At 42.6% G+C, this 17,261-nt stretch overlaps 1 protein-coding gene across 1 annotated transcript in view; it reads right to left on the bottom strand.

Annotated features, from left to right (window-relative positions):
* Positions 1 to 15,845, bottom strand: part of SH3RF1 (SH3 domain containing ring finger 1) — a 206,222-nt gene extending 190,377 nt beyond the window's left edge. The window contains exon 1 of the mRNA XM_023554974.2: positions 15,373 to 15,845. Coding sequence (XP_023410742.2) covers positions 15,373 to 15,759 — 387 coding nt within the window. The 5' untranslated portion in view covers positions 15,760 to 15,845. The remainder of the gene's footprint in view (positions 1 to 15,372) is intronic.
* Positions 15,846 to 17,261: the final 1,416 nt, after the last annotated feature.

Here is a 17,261-nt window from a genome sequence, read left to right as displayed (position 1 = left end):
GCAAACCTGTCTCCAGGTGTGATATTTCTATTACAAGTATACCTCACTATAAAAATCAGACGCCATCAAGTCGACTCTGACTTATGGCAACCCCGTGTGTGTCCAAGTAGAACTGTGCTCCGTGGGGTTTTTAATGGTTAATTTTTCATCAGATTGCCAGGCCTTCTGTCTGAGATGCCTCTGGGTTAAACTTGAACCGGCAGGGATTCCATACCTCATCACGCTCTGTTGCTATCTAAGAAGCATCCTATTGTGAATCCTCATGAAGAACCCTTCCACAAAGTGAATTACAAAGCCATCTGCCTTTTGACCTTAGAACAAAAAAGTCATGTTTGTCTAAGGAGTCCTGGTAGTCCAAAGGGTTAAGTGCTTGGCCGAAAACAGAAAGGCTGGCAGTTCTCATTTACCCAGGTACTCCGCAGCATACAGACTTGCTTCCGTAAAGATTACAGCCAAGAAAACCCTATGAAGTAGTTCTGCTGTCGCATGGGGTCGCTATGAGTTGGAATCAACTGGATGGCACACCAAAACAACAATACATTGTTTCACGTTTGCTTAAACTATGAGAAGTAATAGATCAGACAGGGGATGGATTAATAAACTGAGCGTGTGCCCGGAGAGTAGGGAAAAGCAGGTGTGCTTTCCGGCAGAGGTGGGGAGCTGGGTTAAGGGATGGGGGCATGAGGAGAGGGGTGTCAAGAGCAGCGAGACCACGAACATCAGAAAAACAGGCAGACGCAGAGCTGACAGATTACTCCTACCGCCATCTTATCCCTGTTTTTTATACTTCTGTTCTTGTTTTTCCCCTTCCCTGAGGCCAGAGACTAATTCTGGGGCAAAAAGGATAATCTGAGAAAACCACCTGAAAAACCAATTCAAGGAAGGAGTGCAGTGGCGCGTGAGTTCTCTTTCCTTCTTGTGCTCTCTGTTCTACCATTTCTCCCATCTTCCCCTGGAGCCACTTGTAAGATGCAGACCTTGGTTGCAGGACAGGGCAATGCACAGTGCTTAGAGTGCAAGAAAGTGAACAAACTTCAGACGCTCCACCCCAGCTGATGCTGGGGTCAGGGTTGAGGGGCAAGAGCAGAGAATCAGAGAGGGGGAGAAGGGGGCTTTTTCAGAGAGCTGCAGCAACAGCAAATCTATAGCCAAAGCAAAACTAGATTTTCTCTTTTTTCCTCCCTGTTCATCTAACCTTCCTTTTCCCGGCCCAGCCTGCAGCAACAGAACAATCTTCCCTCCTCTCATTTCGTTACCCAGTTGAGAAATAAGCAAGAGGGTTGGGGGAACAGTGACATAAGTGGGGGAAATGGGGAAAGAAACCGCCAGGGGTAACTAAAGAGAATGGACATTCACCAGGGTGTTTCCCACATGTAAGGGACCAAATTAACTAAGCTCATGGCCCCATTTGTATAGCTCTATATCCAAGCACTAACTACATGTTATGATCTTTTGAATTGCTTTTAACTTTCTTCGGTTCTTGTCACCCAAACGGAAATGACATATTCCTTTGTGACGAAGACTGGTAATTATTTTTATAATAACAATACCAACAGTGATACATCCATTTAGACTTTACAATTGTCTAAATGTTTACCTATCAAATCTTGCCTTTATCCACGAGATTACCGAGTAACAGGCAGAGCAAGCATTATCCCCATTCTTCAGGCCGTGGGGAAACAACACAGAGAAAGGGGTTAAGTAGACATATACTGTTGAGAGGATGTACAGCTAAGGATCCCATCTTAGTCATCTAGCACTGCTATAACAGAAATACCACAAGTGGATGGGTTTAACAAAGAGAAATTTATTTCTTCACCGTAAAGTAGGCTAAAAGTCCACATTCAGAGCAATACAGCTCCAGCAGAAGGCTTTCTCTCTCTGTGGGCCTTCTCATCAATCTTCCCCCGGACTAAGCACTTCTCCACGCAGGGACCCCAGATCCAAAGGACGCACTCTGCTCCCAGCACTGTTTTCTTGGTGGTATGAGGTCCCCAACTCTCTGCTTGCTTCCTTTTCCTTTTATCTCTTGAGAGATAAAATGTGCTATAGGGCACACCCCAGGAAACTCCCTTTATGTTGGATCAGGGATGTGACCTGGTAAGGGTGTTACAACCCCACCCTAATCCTCTTTAATATAAAATTATAATCACAAAATGGAGGACAACCACAGAATACTAGGAAATCATGGCCCTACCAAGTAGATACACACATTTTTAGGGGGGCATAATTCAGTCCATGACAGATCCCTAGACGGTGATCTGAATTCACTTCATTCACTAAAGAAGCTTCTTTTGAGTATGTACTATGTGTCAGGTACTACGAAGAGTTCTCAAGAGTCAAAGATGAGTGAAGAAAATCACTCCCCCCGCCACCGCCCTGCAATGAGCTTACCCGTTGCCATCGAGTCGCTTCTGGCTCATAGCGACCCCACAGGACAGAGTAGAACTGTCCCGTAGGGTTTTCAAGGAACAGCTGGCGGATTTGAACTGCTGACCTTTTGGTTAGTAGCTGAACGCCTGAGGGTTTTGCATTTTTGTGCTGAAGACATGAAGCCCAGAGAAGCTATGAAGCCCACTGGTGGTGGCAGTGTTGAAGCCAGAGCCCATGCCTTCTGACCTCCCATACACACCAAGCTAAAGAGCGCTTTCTTGATCCACTATCACTGTAAAGGGGTTTCATTTGTCCCCTTTTCGTCAGGAAAAAAAAAAAAAGTAGCAAGGACAGCAAGGAGAGAAGAATTTCATCTAGCTACAACCTCCACTAGCTACAACTTGCTGTGCTGTCAGCAGCTTGAGGGCCCAGGTAGAATGTTTGCCAGTTAGAGTGTAGCAACGAGAGAGGGAAGGATGTGGGATCAGAGAGACTTAGAGAGATATCTTATCTCCATCACTTACTAGCTATGAGACTGTGGCCAAGTTATTTAACCTCTATAGTTTCCACATCTGTAAAGTGAGAACAGTAGTAAATAATGCTTACTTGTAAATCACTGGAAACCCTGGCGGCGTTAAGTGCTACAGCTGCTGACCAAAAGGTCAGCAGTTCGAATGCACCAGCTACTCCTTGGAAGCCCTATGGGGCAGTGCTACCTTGTTCTATAGGGTCGCTATGAGTCGGAATCGACTCCACAGCAACGGTTTGGTTTTTGGTAGATCAAAGTGGTTACAGATGGAAAGCTACACTGTTAAATAAAAACAATGAACAATTTAACAACGTAATAATACATCGTTAAATTAAAAAAACTCAAGTTGCAGAACACCATGTACGATATTATCCTTTTTTTTTTTTTTAAGAAAATGCCGTAAATCTCTTCGCAGTGGTCATCCCTGGGGATTGGGAATAGACAGGTGGAGAGACTGGAAGCTTTGTATTTTCTCCTTTACATCCTTTTCTACCATTCCCTTTAACTTTTAAAAGAGAAAGAAAAATACTATACAGATATTTAAAAAGAATGAAGCTTGATAATTCAATTAATTGTATGCTTATAATACATGTACTTTTCTGTGTGTACATTGTACTTTAAAACCGAGGTTTTTTTTTTTTTTAATGAGGCAGATCTATCTGCTCAGACGTATAAAGAATTCCCAAATGAAACAGCACATCATCGAATAAGTTGACTATAAAATTTAATTTATATTAAAAACCAAAAAACTGCATATATTTATATACATGTAAATGGATATGAAAAGATCTGGAAGGATATATACACTTTATGCCACATACTTCTATATTGCTGACTTTTTAACAACCAGAATTTTTTAGGTACTAATTTTGAAATTTACACTTTTTAAATTTTTAAGTAGTAACATTTAACCCCAGAGGGCTGCTCTTCAGAGCTATAGGAGGTAACAGTTACATAACACTGCATGTGATATAAAAGAATCATTAAGTCATTAAAGCATTCCTTTGTTTAAAATTACCAGTTACTACACACCACAGACTCTATGCCCTATCCCTGCCTTCCGCCCCAGCAAAACAGGAATAGAAGGAAAATTCCTCTATATAATAAAGGGCATTTACACAAATCCAACAGCCAGCATCATCCTAAATGGAAAGATTCTGAAAACATTCTCCTTGAGAACAACAGGAACCAGACAAGGATGCCCCTTATCACCACCCTTATTCAAGATTGTGCTGGAGGTCCTAGCCAGAACAATTAGACTAGATAAAGAAATAAAGGGCATCCAGATCAGTAAGGAAGGAGTAAAAGTATCTCTATTTGCAGATGACAAGATTTTATATGCTGCAAATCCTAAAGAATCTTCAAAAAACTACTGAAACTAATAGAAGAGTTCAGCAGAGTATCTGGACACAAGATAATGTACAAAAATCACTTGGATTCCTCTACATCAACAAAAAGAACATCGAAGAGGAAATCACCAAATCAATACCATTCACAGTAGCCCCCAAAAAGATAAAATACTTAGGAATAAATCTTATCAAAGATGTAAAAGACCTATACAAAGAAAACTACAAAGTACTAGTGCAAGAAACTAAAAATGACCTACATAAATGGAAAAACATAACTTGCTCATGGATAGAAAGACTTAACATAGTAAAAATGTCTATTCTACCAAAAGCCATCTATACATACAACGCACTTCTGATCCAAATTCCAATGACATTTTTTAATGTGATGGAGAAACAAATCACCAACTTCATATGGAAGGGAAAGAAGCCCCGGATAAGTAAAGCATTACTGAAAAAGAAGAAGAAAGTGGAAGGCCTCACTTTACCTAATTTTAGAACCTATTATACGGCCACAGTAGTCAAAACAGCCTGGTACTGGTACAACAACAGGCACATAGACCAGTGGAACAGAATTGAGAACCCAGATATAAATCCATCCATGTATGAGCAGCTGATATTTGACAAAGGCCCAGTGTCAGTTCATTGGGAAAAAGATAGTGTTTTTAACAAATGGTGCTGGCATAACTGGATATTCATTTGCAAAAAAATGAAACAGGACCCATACCTCACACCATGCACAAAAACTAACTCCAAGTGGATCAAAGCCCTAAACAGAAAGACTAAAACGATAAAGATCATGGAAGAAAAAATAGGGACAACGTTAGGAGCCCTCATACAAGGCATAAACAGAAGACAAAACATTACCAAAAATGACAAAGAGAAACCAGATAACTCAGAGCTCCTAAAAATCAAACACCTATGCTCGTCTAAAGACTTCACCAAAAGAGTAAAAAGACCACCTACAGACTGGGAAAGAATTTTCAGCTATGACATCTCCGACCAGCGCCTGATCTCTAAAATCTATATGATTCTATTAAAACTCAACCACAAAAAGACAAACAACCCAATCAAAAAGTGGGCCAAGGATATGAACACGCACTTCACTAAAGAAGACATTGAGGCAGCTAACAGATACATGAGAAAATGCTCTTGATCACTAGCCATTAAAAAAAGCCATTAGAGAAACGCAAATTAAAACTACGATGAGATTCCATCTCACTCCAACAAGGCTGGCATTAATCCAAAAAACACAAAATAATAAATGCTGGAGAGGCTGCGGAGAGATTGGAACTCTTATGCACTGCTGGTGGGAATGTCAAATGGTACAACCACTTTGGAAATCTATCTGGCGTTTTCTTAAAAAGTTAGAAATAGAACTACCATACAACCCAGAAATCCCACTCCTCGGAATATACCCTAGAGAAATAAGAGCCTTCACACGAACAGATATATGTACACCCATGTTTACTGCAGCTCTGTTTACAACCGCAAAAAACTGGAAGCAACCAAGGTGTCCATCAATGGATGAATGGTTACATAAATTGTGGTATATTCACAGAATGGAATACTACGCACCGATAAAGAACAGTGAGGAATCTGTGAAACATTTCATAACATGGAGGAACCTGGAAGGCATTATGCTGAGTGAAATGAGTCAGAGGCAAAAGGACAAATATTGTATAAGACCACTATTATAAGATCTTGAGAAATAGTATAAACTGAGAAGAACACATACTTTTCTGGTTACGAGGAGGGGAGGGAGGGAGGGTGGGAGAGGGTTATTTACTGATTAGCTAGTAGATAAGAACTACTTTAGGTGAAGGGAAGGACAATAGTGAATACACGGACGGTCAGCTCAACTGGACTGGACCAAAAGCAAAGAAGTTTCTGGGATAAACTGAATGCTTCAAAGGTCAGCGGAGCAAGGGCGGGGGTTTGGGGACTATGGCTTAAGGGGACTTCTAAGTCAATTGGCAAAATAATTCTAGTATGAAAACATTCTGCATCCCACTTTGAAATGTGGAGTCTGGGGTCTTAAATGCTAACAAGCGGCCATCTAAGATGCATCAATTGGTCTCAACCCACCTGGATCAAACGAGAATGAAGAATACCAAGGTCACAGGATAACTATGAGCCCAAGAGACAGAAAGGGCCACATGAACCAGAGACTTACATCATCCTGAGACCAGAAGAACTAGATGGTGCCCGGCCACAACCGATGACTGCCCTGACAGGGAGCACAACAGAGAACCCCTGAAGGAGCAGGAGATCAGCGGGATGCAATCCCCAAATTCTCATAAAAAGACCAGACTTAAATGGTCTGACTGAGACTAGAAGGACCCCGGTGATCATGGCCCCCTGACCTTCTGTTGGCCCAGGACAGGAACCATTTCCAAAGACAACTCATCAGACATGGAAGGGACTGGACAATAGGTTGGAGAGAGATGCTGACGAAGAGTGAGCTACTTGTATCAGGTGGACACTTGAGACTGTGTTGGCGTCTCCTGTCGGGTGGGGAGATAGGAGGGTAGAGAGCGTTAGAAACTGGAAAAATTGTCACAAAAGGAGAGACTGGAAGGAGGGAGAGGGCTGACTCATTAGGGGGAGAGTAAGTGGGAGTATGGAGTAAGGTGTATATAAGCTTATATGTGACAGACTGACTTGATTTGTAAATTTTCACTTAAAGCACAATAAAAATTATTTAAAAAAAAAAAAAGACCTACATAAGTGGAAAAACATACCTTGCTGATGGATAGGAAGACTTAACATTGTAAAAATGTCTGTTCTACCAAAAGCCATCCATAGATACAATGCAATTCCGATCCAAATTCCAATGACATTTTTTTAATGAGATGGAGAAACAAATCACCAACTTCATATGGAAGGGCAAGAGACCTCGAATAAGGAAAGCATTACTGAAAAAGAACAATGTGGGAGGCCTCACTGTACCTGATTTTAAAACCTATTATATCGCCCAGTAGTCAAAACAGCCTGGTAGTGGTACAACAACAGATACATACATCACTGGAACAGAATTGAGAATCCAGATATAAATCCATCCACATACGAGCAGCTGATTTTTAACAAAGGCCCAAAGTTAGTTAAATGGGGAAAAGACAATCTTTTTAACAAATGGTGCTGGCATAACTGGATATCCACCTGCAAAAAAAAGAAACAAGACCCATACCACACTCCATGCACAAAAACTAACTCAAAATGGATCAAAGACCTAAATATAAAATCTAAAACGATAAAGATCATGGAAGAAAAAAGAGAGACAACATTAGCAGCCCTAACACATGGCATAAAGAGTACATAAAACATTACTAAAAATGCAGAAGAAAAACCAGATAACTGGGAGCTCCTAAAAATCAAACACCTATGCTCATCCAAAGACTTCACCAGAAGAGTAAAAAAAGACTACCTAAAGACTTGGAAAAAGTTTTTAGCTATGACATTTCGGATCAGTGTCTGGTCTTTAAAATCTACATGATTCTGCAAAAACTCAACTACTAAAAGACAAACAACCCAATTAAAAAATGGGCAAAAGATATGAACACGCACTTCACTAAACAAGTCGTTCAGGCTGCTAACAGATACATGAGGAAACACTCACAATCATTAGCCATTAGAGAAACGCAAATCAAAACTACAATGAGGTTCCATCTCACTCCAACAAGGCTGGCATTAATTCAAAAAGCACATAATCATAAATACTGAAGATGTTCTGGAGAGACTGGAACACTAATACACTGCTGGTGGGAATGTAAAATGGTACAACCACTTCGGAAATCGATTTGACGCTTCCTTTAAAAACTAGAAATAGAACTACCATATGATCCAGCAATCCCACTCCTTGGAATATATCCTAGAGAAATGAGAGCCTTTACACGAACAGATATATGCACACCCATGTTCACTGAAGCACTGTTTACAACAGCAAAAAGGTGGAAGCAACCAAGATGCACATCAATGGATGAATGGATGAATAAATTATGGTATATTCACACAATGGAATACTACGCATGAATAAAGAACAATGATGAATCCATGAAACATTTCATAACATGGAGAAATCTGGAAGACAGTATGCTGAATGAAATTAGTCAGCTGCAAAAGGACAAATATAAGACCACTATTTTAAAAACTGGAGAAGTAGTTTAAACAGAGAAGAAAACATTCTTTGATGGTTACAAGAGGTGGGAGAGGGGTATTCACTAATTAGATAGTCACAAAAACCAAGCCCAGTGCCTTCGGATTAGATAGTAGATAAGTTTTATTTTAGGTGAAGGGAAAGACAGCACACAATACAGTAGAGGTCAACACAACTGGACTAAACCGAAAGCAAGGAAGTTTCCTGAATAAACTGAATGCCTCGAAGGCCAGCGTAGCAGGGGCTGGGGTTTGGGGACCATGGCTTTAGGGGACATCTAAGTCAATTAGCATAAAATCTTTTAAGACAACATTCTGTATCCCACTTTGGAGACTGGTGTCTGGGGTCTTAAACGCTAGCAAGTGGCCATCTAAGATGCATCAATTGGTCTCAGTCCACCTGGAGCAAGGAAGAATGAAGAACATAAAAGACACAAGGTAATTACGAGCCTAAGAGACAAAGAACCACATAAACCAGAGACTATATCAGCCTGAGACCAGAAGAACTAGATGGTGCCCGAACAACAGTTGACTGCACTGATGGGGAACACAACAGAGAACCCCTGAGGGAGCAAGAGAGCGGTGGGATGCAGACCCCAAATTCTCGTAAAAAGACCAGACTTAATGGTCTGGCTGGGACTAGAAGGACCCTGGAGGCCATGGTCCCCAGCCCTTCTGTTAGCCCAAGATAGGAACCATTCCCAAAGCCAACTCTTCATACAGGGATTGGACTGGAAAATGATACTGGTGAAGAACGAGCCTCTTGGATCAAGTAGACACATGAGACTATGTTGGCATCTGCTGTCTAGAGGGGAGATGAGAGGGCTGAGGGCACCAGAAGCTCCCCAAATGGACATGAGGAGAGAGAGCAGAAGGAAGGACTGTGCTATCTCATTAGGGGGAGAGCAATTAGGAGTGTATAGCAATGTGTATGTAAATTTTTGTATGAGAGACTGACCTGATTTATAAACTTTCCTTAAAGCACAATAAAAATTAATTAAAAAAAAAAAATGTCTGCAACAAACCTGGGATGACCAAAAAATAAGCCAAAAAACCTTACCTTTTATTATTTTGACTTGGTCATTGTGAAACATCAAGAAGTCTTCCTCATCCAAACCACCACTTTAAATGTCTTGCCTAGGTCCAAACCAAACCCAAACTCATTGCCACTGAGTCAATTCCAACTCAAAGCAACCCTACAAAACACAGCAGAACTGTCCATAGGCTGCTGAATTTGAACTGCTGACCTTTTGGTTAGCAGCCAACCTTTTATCCACTGCGCCACCAGGGCCCCATGCTTAGGTCCAGTGTGAGTTAATACCAACCCTTGTCTCCACCTGTAGAGATGTTAGTCCCTTTTACAGTCAGTGTCTGTACTGACCCTTCCACACCAAGGGACCATGGCATGTCCCGCCATGTCCCTGTCCGCTCTAATCCACACTCACTCCTCTCTCTGACCATCCACTTAACTCAGCGGCCACTCAACATGAACTGCATGATACACTCTTATTCTCTATGTCATCCCAGGGTTTGGCGCTTCACTATATGCCACCTTATTTGCTGTTCCTTATGTGCTTCACACCCCAAAACGTAAGCTCTTTTTGAACAGAAATACGCATTAATGCACCTTTATCCCGGTATACAGTAAGAGGTCCTCCACAAGTACCTGTTCACTGATCGGATGTCAAAGATGGCCCATGGGGCCACTCGCAGCCAGCAATAGCTTTCCACACCTTACCAAGAACAACTCTGCTGTCTTGCCTTTCTCCCCATCCTTCCCTCAATGCCCTTTCTTCTGCCCTTCCTTCGGTAATGCCTTAACTCGCTGCCATCGAGTCCATTCCAACTCATGGTGACCCGAAGTGTTACAAAGTAGAACTGAGCTCCATAAAATTTTCTTGGCTGTAACCTTTACGGAAGCTGATCATCAAGGCTTTCTTTCGTGGTGCCACTGGGTAGGTTTGAACCAACAACTTTCTGGTTAGCAGCCAAGTACAAACCGTTTGCACCACCCAAGGATCCTTGGGTAACGCCTTAGACACCACTAAATTCTATAAGGTGCGCCCTCCACGCTCCAGTTACAGCAGCATTGCACTTGTCAGGGCTAATAAAGGAGTGGTAGTAATTCTCCTCTCCCGACATCTCCTCCTCCCTCCCCTAAACCTTCAGTGTATCTGGTATGTGATCACGTAGACCTCAGTTTTCTTGTAACACACCTATTTATGAAACTGTGGCTATCAGGCAATTTGGGCAGTTGGGGGGGACTAACAGCCTCTCAAGGTTGTATTCCACCACAGGAGTTAAGAGCACAGAAGCGCTGGGCCACTGCAGGTCTATGGGGAAAACCAGGACTCCAGGAATCGGCAGTGGACCAAGGCAGCTCAGGGGCTCCCCTTCAGGAGCGTGTCCACAGTCAGCGAAGGGGAACGGGAGAGAAAGGAGGGGTGAAACGAAGGTACACTCAGCATTGCACTGGACTGGAAATTTTGCCTGTGTGCACCCACATCTAGAGTTCCCTCCACCTCTCAATCCTTTGATGCCAAGCTCCAGTCCCATTTCTGATCTGAAGGCCTGCTGATGATCTTTGATCTGTCTTTCCAATGACTGGTCTTTCCATTCCCCAATGCAAGGCATTTACCATCTACTCCACTCATACGACCCTGAACTCCACGCGGCCTGGTGGTAGCTCTTGATTAGGCTTGCACACGTGGCCTCTTCTTACATCACTTACCTCATTCCTTGCTTAGTTCACACTCATTTTCTGCCAGTTTCTCCAAGGGGCCATGCCCCCTCCTTCCTTAGGGAAGGGCCTTTGGAATGCTCTTCCTCTCTGCCCCTTCCCCTGCCCAGTCCCCTTTCTCCTAATCAATATCTATTCACACTTATGATCTCAGCTCAAACGCCTTTCCCTCGAGGAAGCTTTTCAAGACCACACATACACAGTCACCATGAGGCTAAACCTGGTCCCTCTCCTAGCCTGTCTCCCCCGTGCCCGTCACAGCACTTACACATTTAATTATATATGTGCGTTGTTATTTTATTATTGTTTGTCTCTCCCCCTAGACTGACCACACTCTCTGGAGCTCAGAAGCAGGACGATAAGCAGGATCTGTGGCTGGTTTTCTCCGTCATTATCTAGGGTTGCTATGAGTCAGAATCGACTCAGTGGCAATGGGGGTTATCTACTCAGCATCTAGTGCGGTGCCTGGCACCCTGTAAGTGTTCAATAAACATTTGTTAAATAAAGGAAAGAAAAGTATAAATTAGTGAGATCAAAGGTCACAGAATACATTTTTGCTGAATAAATTCACTTCGAACCCATTGCCTTCGAGCTAATTCTGACTCACAGCAGCCCTGTAAGGACAGAGTAGAACAGCCCCCATAGGGTTTCCAAGGAGTGGCTGGTGAATTTGAACTGCCAACCTTTTGGTTAACAGTCAAGCTCTTAATCACTATGCCACCAGGGTTCTATTCACTTTGAGGTAGAAATCAAACCAAACCAAACCCATTGCCATTGAGTCGATTCCAATTCCGTGCAACTTTATAGGACAGAGTAGAACTCCCTCATAGGGTTTCCAAGGAGTGGCTGGTGGATTTGAACTGCCGACCTTTTGGTCAGCAGCCGAATGCTGAACCACTCCACCACCAGGGCTCCCTCTGAGGTAGAGGCAGTGTGAAATCATTAAATAATGATGTCTTCTATAATAGATAGATACACAGATCTTAAGCCAAAGGAACCACACAGAGAAGGCAGAAATTTAACTATTCTATTAGGGCGTAAGTTTGTAGGAACCACTTAAACGTGTTTTCCACATGTAATTTTGTAATATATATTTATATAAATTTTAAGTGGAGCTAACACTTGAACAGTTAACCACAACTTAAATCTCCTAGGAGCCATATTACTATCTTCTGCAGTTACACGTTCAGTCCATTGAAACAGGTATCTGCAGTCAGCTTCTCCAGGTGCTTCATTCCCTGCTTGACTTTGGCCAAAAACCAACAGGAATTCTTCCACTTAAGTCAGTAACTGACGAATTCCCATGCTAGCTCCAACCCCAACACTCTTTCATTTTCTCCTCCGTAGTAGGCAGGAAACACTAAAATTCTGGAAACAAGATGTGTGTCACACTTTGGAAATGTTCAGATCTGCTGATAATACTCAATCGACCTGGGCTAAGTGCATGAGGGAGCCAGATGGTAACGATTCTAATGTTAGATAGAACATAACTACTAAACTGAAGCAACATTCCACATGTTATCACTTTCGGCTCTGCACCACATGTGGAAGCAGGCTCACCACACCACGTGGTCATGTCAGAGCATCTAAGGGAAGAGGACGTGTGTGTGCGATTGACAAGGGTCACCCGCCTCAGCGAAATATCCAAAAGAGTGCATTACAGCCTCTGTGTAGCCGTATGTTACGGACTTCTTACTTTTCAAAAGGTGTACTTTCTAGAACGTGTTCATCTTTCAGATACTGGAGCTACATGTACAGCGTTAGTTTCTCTGAATACCTGAAAGCAAAAGGGACTGGTAAATGAGTAATTATTTTAGACTAGAGAAGAGGTCGGTCGGAGCCCTGATAGCGCAACAGTTAAGCTCTCAGCTGCTAACTGAAAGGTTGGTGATTCAAATCCATCCAGCAGCTCCGCAGGAGAAAGACCTGATGACTGGCTCACATAAAGATCCCAGACTAGAAAGCCCTATGGGGCCGTTCTGCTCTGTCACATGGGATCACTACGAGTGAGAACCGACTCAGGGCACCTAACAACAACAGAGAAAAGGCTCTTCTTTTTATGAGTATTGCAAATTTTGCATCAAACTCAGGATGGTTTTGCTTGTTTGCTAATTTTGTCAGACTTATCTCTTGTTTTATCCACTTCAAATATTTCACCCAAATGATACACCTCAAGTTCAGCTGGACTTCTGGGCTAGTAATCTTTCCCACACCAAAGAGACAGGAAGTAAGGTAGGAAAATCAGATAAACCGGAAAAATAATACTGGCATGATCAAAACTGCAAAACAATTTACTTACAAAAAGTAAAGCTCAGTTTTGGGAGCTCAGAAGTTCACATAAATGAGAATTAATTTTTACACAGCACTGCACAGTCTCTACACCAGAAAGAAAACCTGAAATTCCAAGGATGTTAAGTTGAATGTTTGAGACTTCTTCTCAAATTCCTTTTTATCAGTCATCAAATATTCAACGCATTCCTCACAACAGATAAGGCAATGTGTCAACAACTAAGATACTTCTATTCATAGCCAGAAGCTATGTCCACCCCAGGCTAATTAACAGAGAAACGAAAACCTCTCCAAAGAAGTAAACATACCCCTTCATTAAGCTAAGCAGACCAGCTTCTGAGTCAGGTGTCTCAGAAGTGATCAACTTGGTTACAAGTTCTGCAGTTAAAATATTCATGAGTCCCCATACACTAATCAAGGCACCAATAAACTCCAGAAAATAAAGAAAATCTAAGAAACCATTAAAAGCAGGCCAGTGTACTTGTTTCACAACATGTGGGCTCCAAATATGGAAAGAAAACCTCCCTAACCCGAAGTTCTATCTTTTTTTAAAAAAATGAAAAAAAAAATTAAACAGGAATCAAAAGGAATCTGACAGTCTAGTGATGAAACTATTTTCTAGTGATCAGCGTCTTCTAGTGATACAAATGCTTTCCAAACTTCACATCTAGTGATGTAAACACTTTGTCATTTGTGAATAAATGATGAGCCTGAGAGGGAAGTAAGGAAATGTTATAAGGGAAGCCACTCCGCTGAAGCTGTCTGATTAGCCACATCTGTGAATTTATGTGGCCCAGCGGTTAAAAGACACGGCTCCTAACCAAAAGGACGGCAGTTCGAATCCACCAGCCAGCCACTCCTTGGAAACTCTATGGGGCAGTTCTACTCTGTCCTTTAGGGTCACTATGAGTCGGAATCGACTCGAGACAGTGGGCAGCGTCATCCCACTGGGTAAATACTAAGCAGTCACTTAATCTCATCTTGAATAACTGTTCTTTAAAATTGGGCTTGACCAATTTGGCCAATTATCAAAGCTGCTTCTTCCAACAAAAAATGGAGTGTTTTAATTATCTGACCTCTGTGACTAGTTTTTTTTTTTTTACAAAAATGAGAAAAAAATCGTGTCTTATTGGGCAGCCATCACCCACAACATAATTCAGGTTCATTCAGAAAATCAAGGCTTACCTTCTGGGGATTTAAGATATGGTAACTGTCCAAATATTAGTTTCACTCAAAAATTATTTCAACCCAAACCCAAAGCCCAAGAAAAGTCATTTTGATGGAAACATTTCATTTCACTCCCTGTAAAACCCAACAGGAGGCTAGATTCTCTGCCGTTTTAGTGCAGTTCTGAATGACATTTGGTTGCTATGGCAATGAAACTCCGCTACCTGTAGCCATGATTTGTTAAGAATTCCTCCAACCAGTAAATTCTGTGCTCTGCATTCATAAAACCAATAGAATGGCTCTCAGCAACATAATTAAATTAAGCATTGATTTCCTACTTATGGTTCACACATATACACATATTTATAACACATATATACATATGTACACATACATACACAATCATGATTCTCCAAACTCTATCAAAAGGGGGTAAAACCACACCAAACTTCCATTTTAAAAACGGGTGCAAAAAAACTGCCATATTTTAGATTTTACTGAATAATTGTTACCTAGTTCCCAAAATTTATCTTTAAAGCTAATAGAGACTGTCTGGAATTTTAAAAACAAGAAAATGTATTATTTCTATTTATTTATTATTTAGATTCCATCTCACTCCCCCCCCCCACCCCACCCACACACACACAAAAAAAATTCCCGGGGTGTCATTTACAAAAATGAGCTGATTCAGAAAATATCCAACTAAAGGGTAAAGAGAAAAACGTGGTCATCTCCCTCTTTATCCACCAAAGGGCTTCCTGCAGACTACTCACCCTCACCGGGGGACTCCAGGCTTGGACCCTCGGCTGCTGTCCACCTTGCGAGTTCTGCAGATCTTTTGTGCTACACACAGTGCTGCTCTGAGCCCTTAATGCATTTGTGCAGTTTGTCCCACCGCCCCCACCAGGGCCAGGTTTCCAAGGTCTCTGTTTGATGCCATCCAGAAGTCTGACCAGCAGGATGTTACTAGGAAGCTCCTCAACACCCGAGCCAACAAGAGTCCTGCATTCAGGGCATCTGAGTTCATTTCGGGAACCAACGATCCCCAACAAACATCGTTTGCAAAACGTGTGCTGACAAGGCAAGACTTTTGCAGAAGCATCAAGCCGCTCTAGACACACCGGACACTCCAGAAGATCCAACAAGGCAGATTCATCCATCTTTATCTAGTTTACTGAGAAAAACGCTTCAGAAACGTTCATAGCTGTCTGCATCCCTTAAAACGACTCATGTAACATCCATTTCAGAGTTTGCTCTGGGGTCATGGGGAGAGAGGTTTGAGAAAGAAAGAAAAATTAGTATTGTCACAGGGGAAGAAAGCTCACAAAGGGGCCAAGAACCAAAAAGGACACAAAAGTGCTTCCTCTGAACAGTCCAAATTACTTGAGAATCTGGGTCCTAAACTCCAAAAGAGAACAATTAAAAACAAAATAGGTCTTTTAAACAATTCAAAATTAATCGCTAAAGCTATTTAGGAGTTCAGCGTTCAGATATAGCTGCTAAGTACCATGCAGAAGGGTTTCTGCAAGAAATAGGATTTATGAAATGGAGTAAAGAACATAATTTCTTCAGCTTTCAACGTGATATTAGTTGCATTAATAAAGTCCTCAACTCATATGAGGTGAACGGAAGCAACTGAAAGTTTCCTCTACCTCAAATTACTTTTAAATCCAACAAAGTCCACAATTTTCAAGCCACTTTAGTGTTCAAGAAACTGTGCCTGGTGACTGCTTACCAGAAATAGTCCCAATACTAAATACATATGTTTCTTCACTGGTCTCAAAAGTAGGACTGTTTAATCGTGCCCAACCAAAAAGACCTGAAGGTTGACAATTCTAAAGGACACAATCAAAGATTTGCTTGAAAGCCGCTAAAAGACAAAAGCAACCTTCAGGGCAGCGGCTGACAAAATCTGAAAAAGATCTCTGAACAGCCTGTCCTAATCCCATTCACAAAATCTGGCAAAATTATCACCAGAAGAATTTGACAATGGAATGCTGGGCTGAAAACTATGAGCATAATATGAAAATAGGGCCATTCAGGAAAAAGCCTTTAAACCAGTTACTGCGCCGCTCTCTCTGCAACAAAATAAATGCTAATGCTTTGGAGAAAAAGGGCAAAAAGATTTTGATGAAAGCATTAACAGCCGTTCTTGGCAAAGTCGGGGCGGAGGGAGCTCCAAGGCTGCGCCCCTCTCTCCCATGCTGCCTGCAAGCACAGGTATTCCAGACCCCGCAGAGAGGCGCGGCGGCCGCGGCAGACACACCCCGGAGCCAGGTGTCGCCCGTACACGGCGGGGGAGGGGGGGTCCCAGGCTGGTGCTGCGGGCAAGAGGGGGACGCGGCTGGCTGGTTCAGGAGCCGGGATCTTATTTAACAGCCTCATCTACGCCTCCCCTTCGGTCAGGCCGGGGACGAAAATCCCCCCACACGACTGCTGGAAGTTTTCAAGGACTTAAAAAAAAATTGCGCAGTCTTAAGTTGTGAAACTAGCCCCGCAAAGTGCCATGGGGACGCAGATCTGTGACCCTGCAGAGATGAAGCGGGAGTGCCCTGAGAGCCCGGCCCATCCGGGGAGCTGGGGGTGCTGGGCTGCGCCCGCGGAGACAGCGGCACGGAGCCTGGACAGTCCCCTGCCCGCAGAAGGCAGCGAGGCCGCGGGC

The sequence above is a fragment of the Loxodonta africana genome, chromosome 21 (genome assembly GCF_030014295.1).
Source record: "Loxodonta africana isolate mLoxAfr1 chromosome 21, mLoxAfr1.hap2, whole genome shotgun sequence".
NCBI lineage: Eukaryota > Metazoa > Chordata > Mammalia > Proboscidea > Elephantidae > Loxodonta > Loxodonta africana.
The sequence above is the reverse complement of the archived record's forward strand: the minus strand, read 5'-3'. Positions and strand labels throughout refer to the sequence as shown.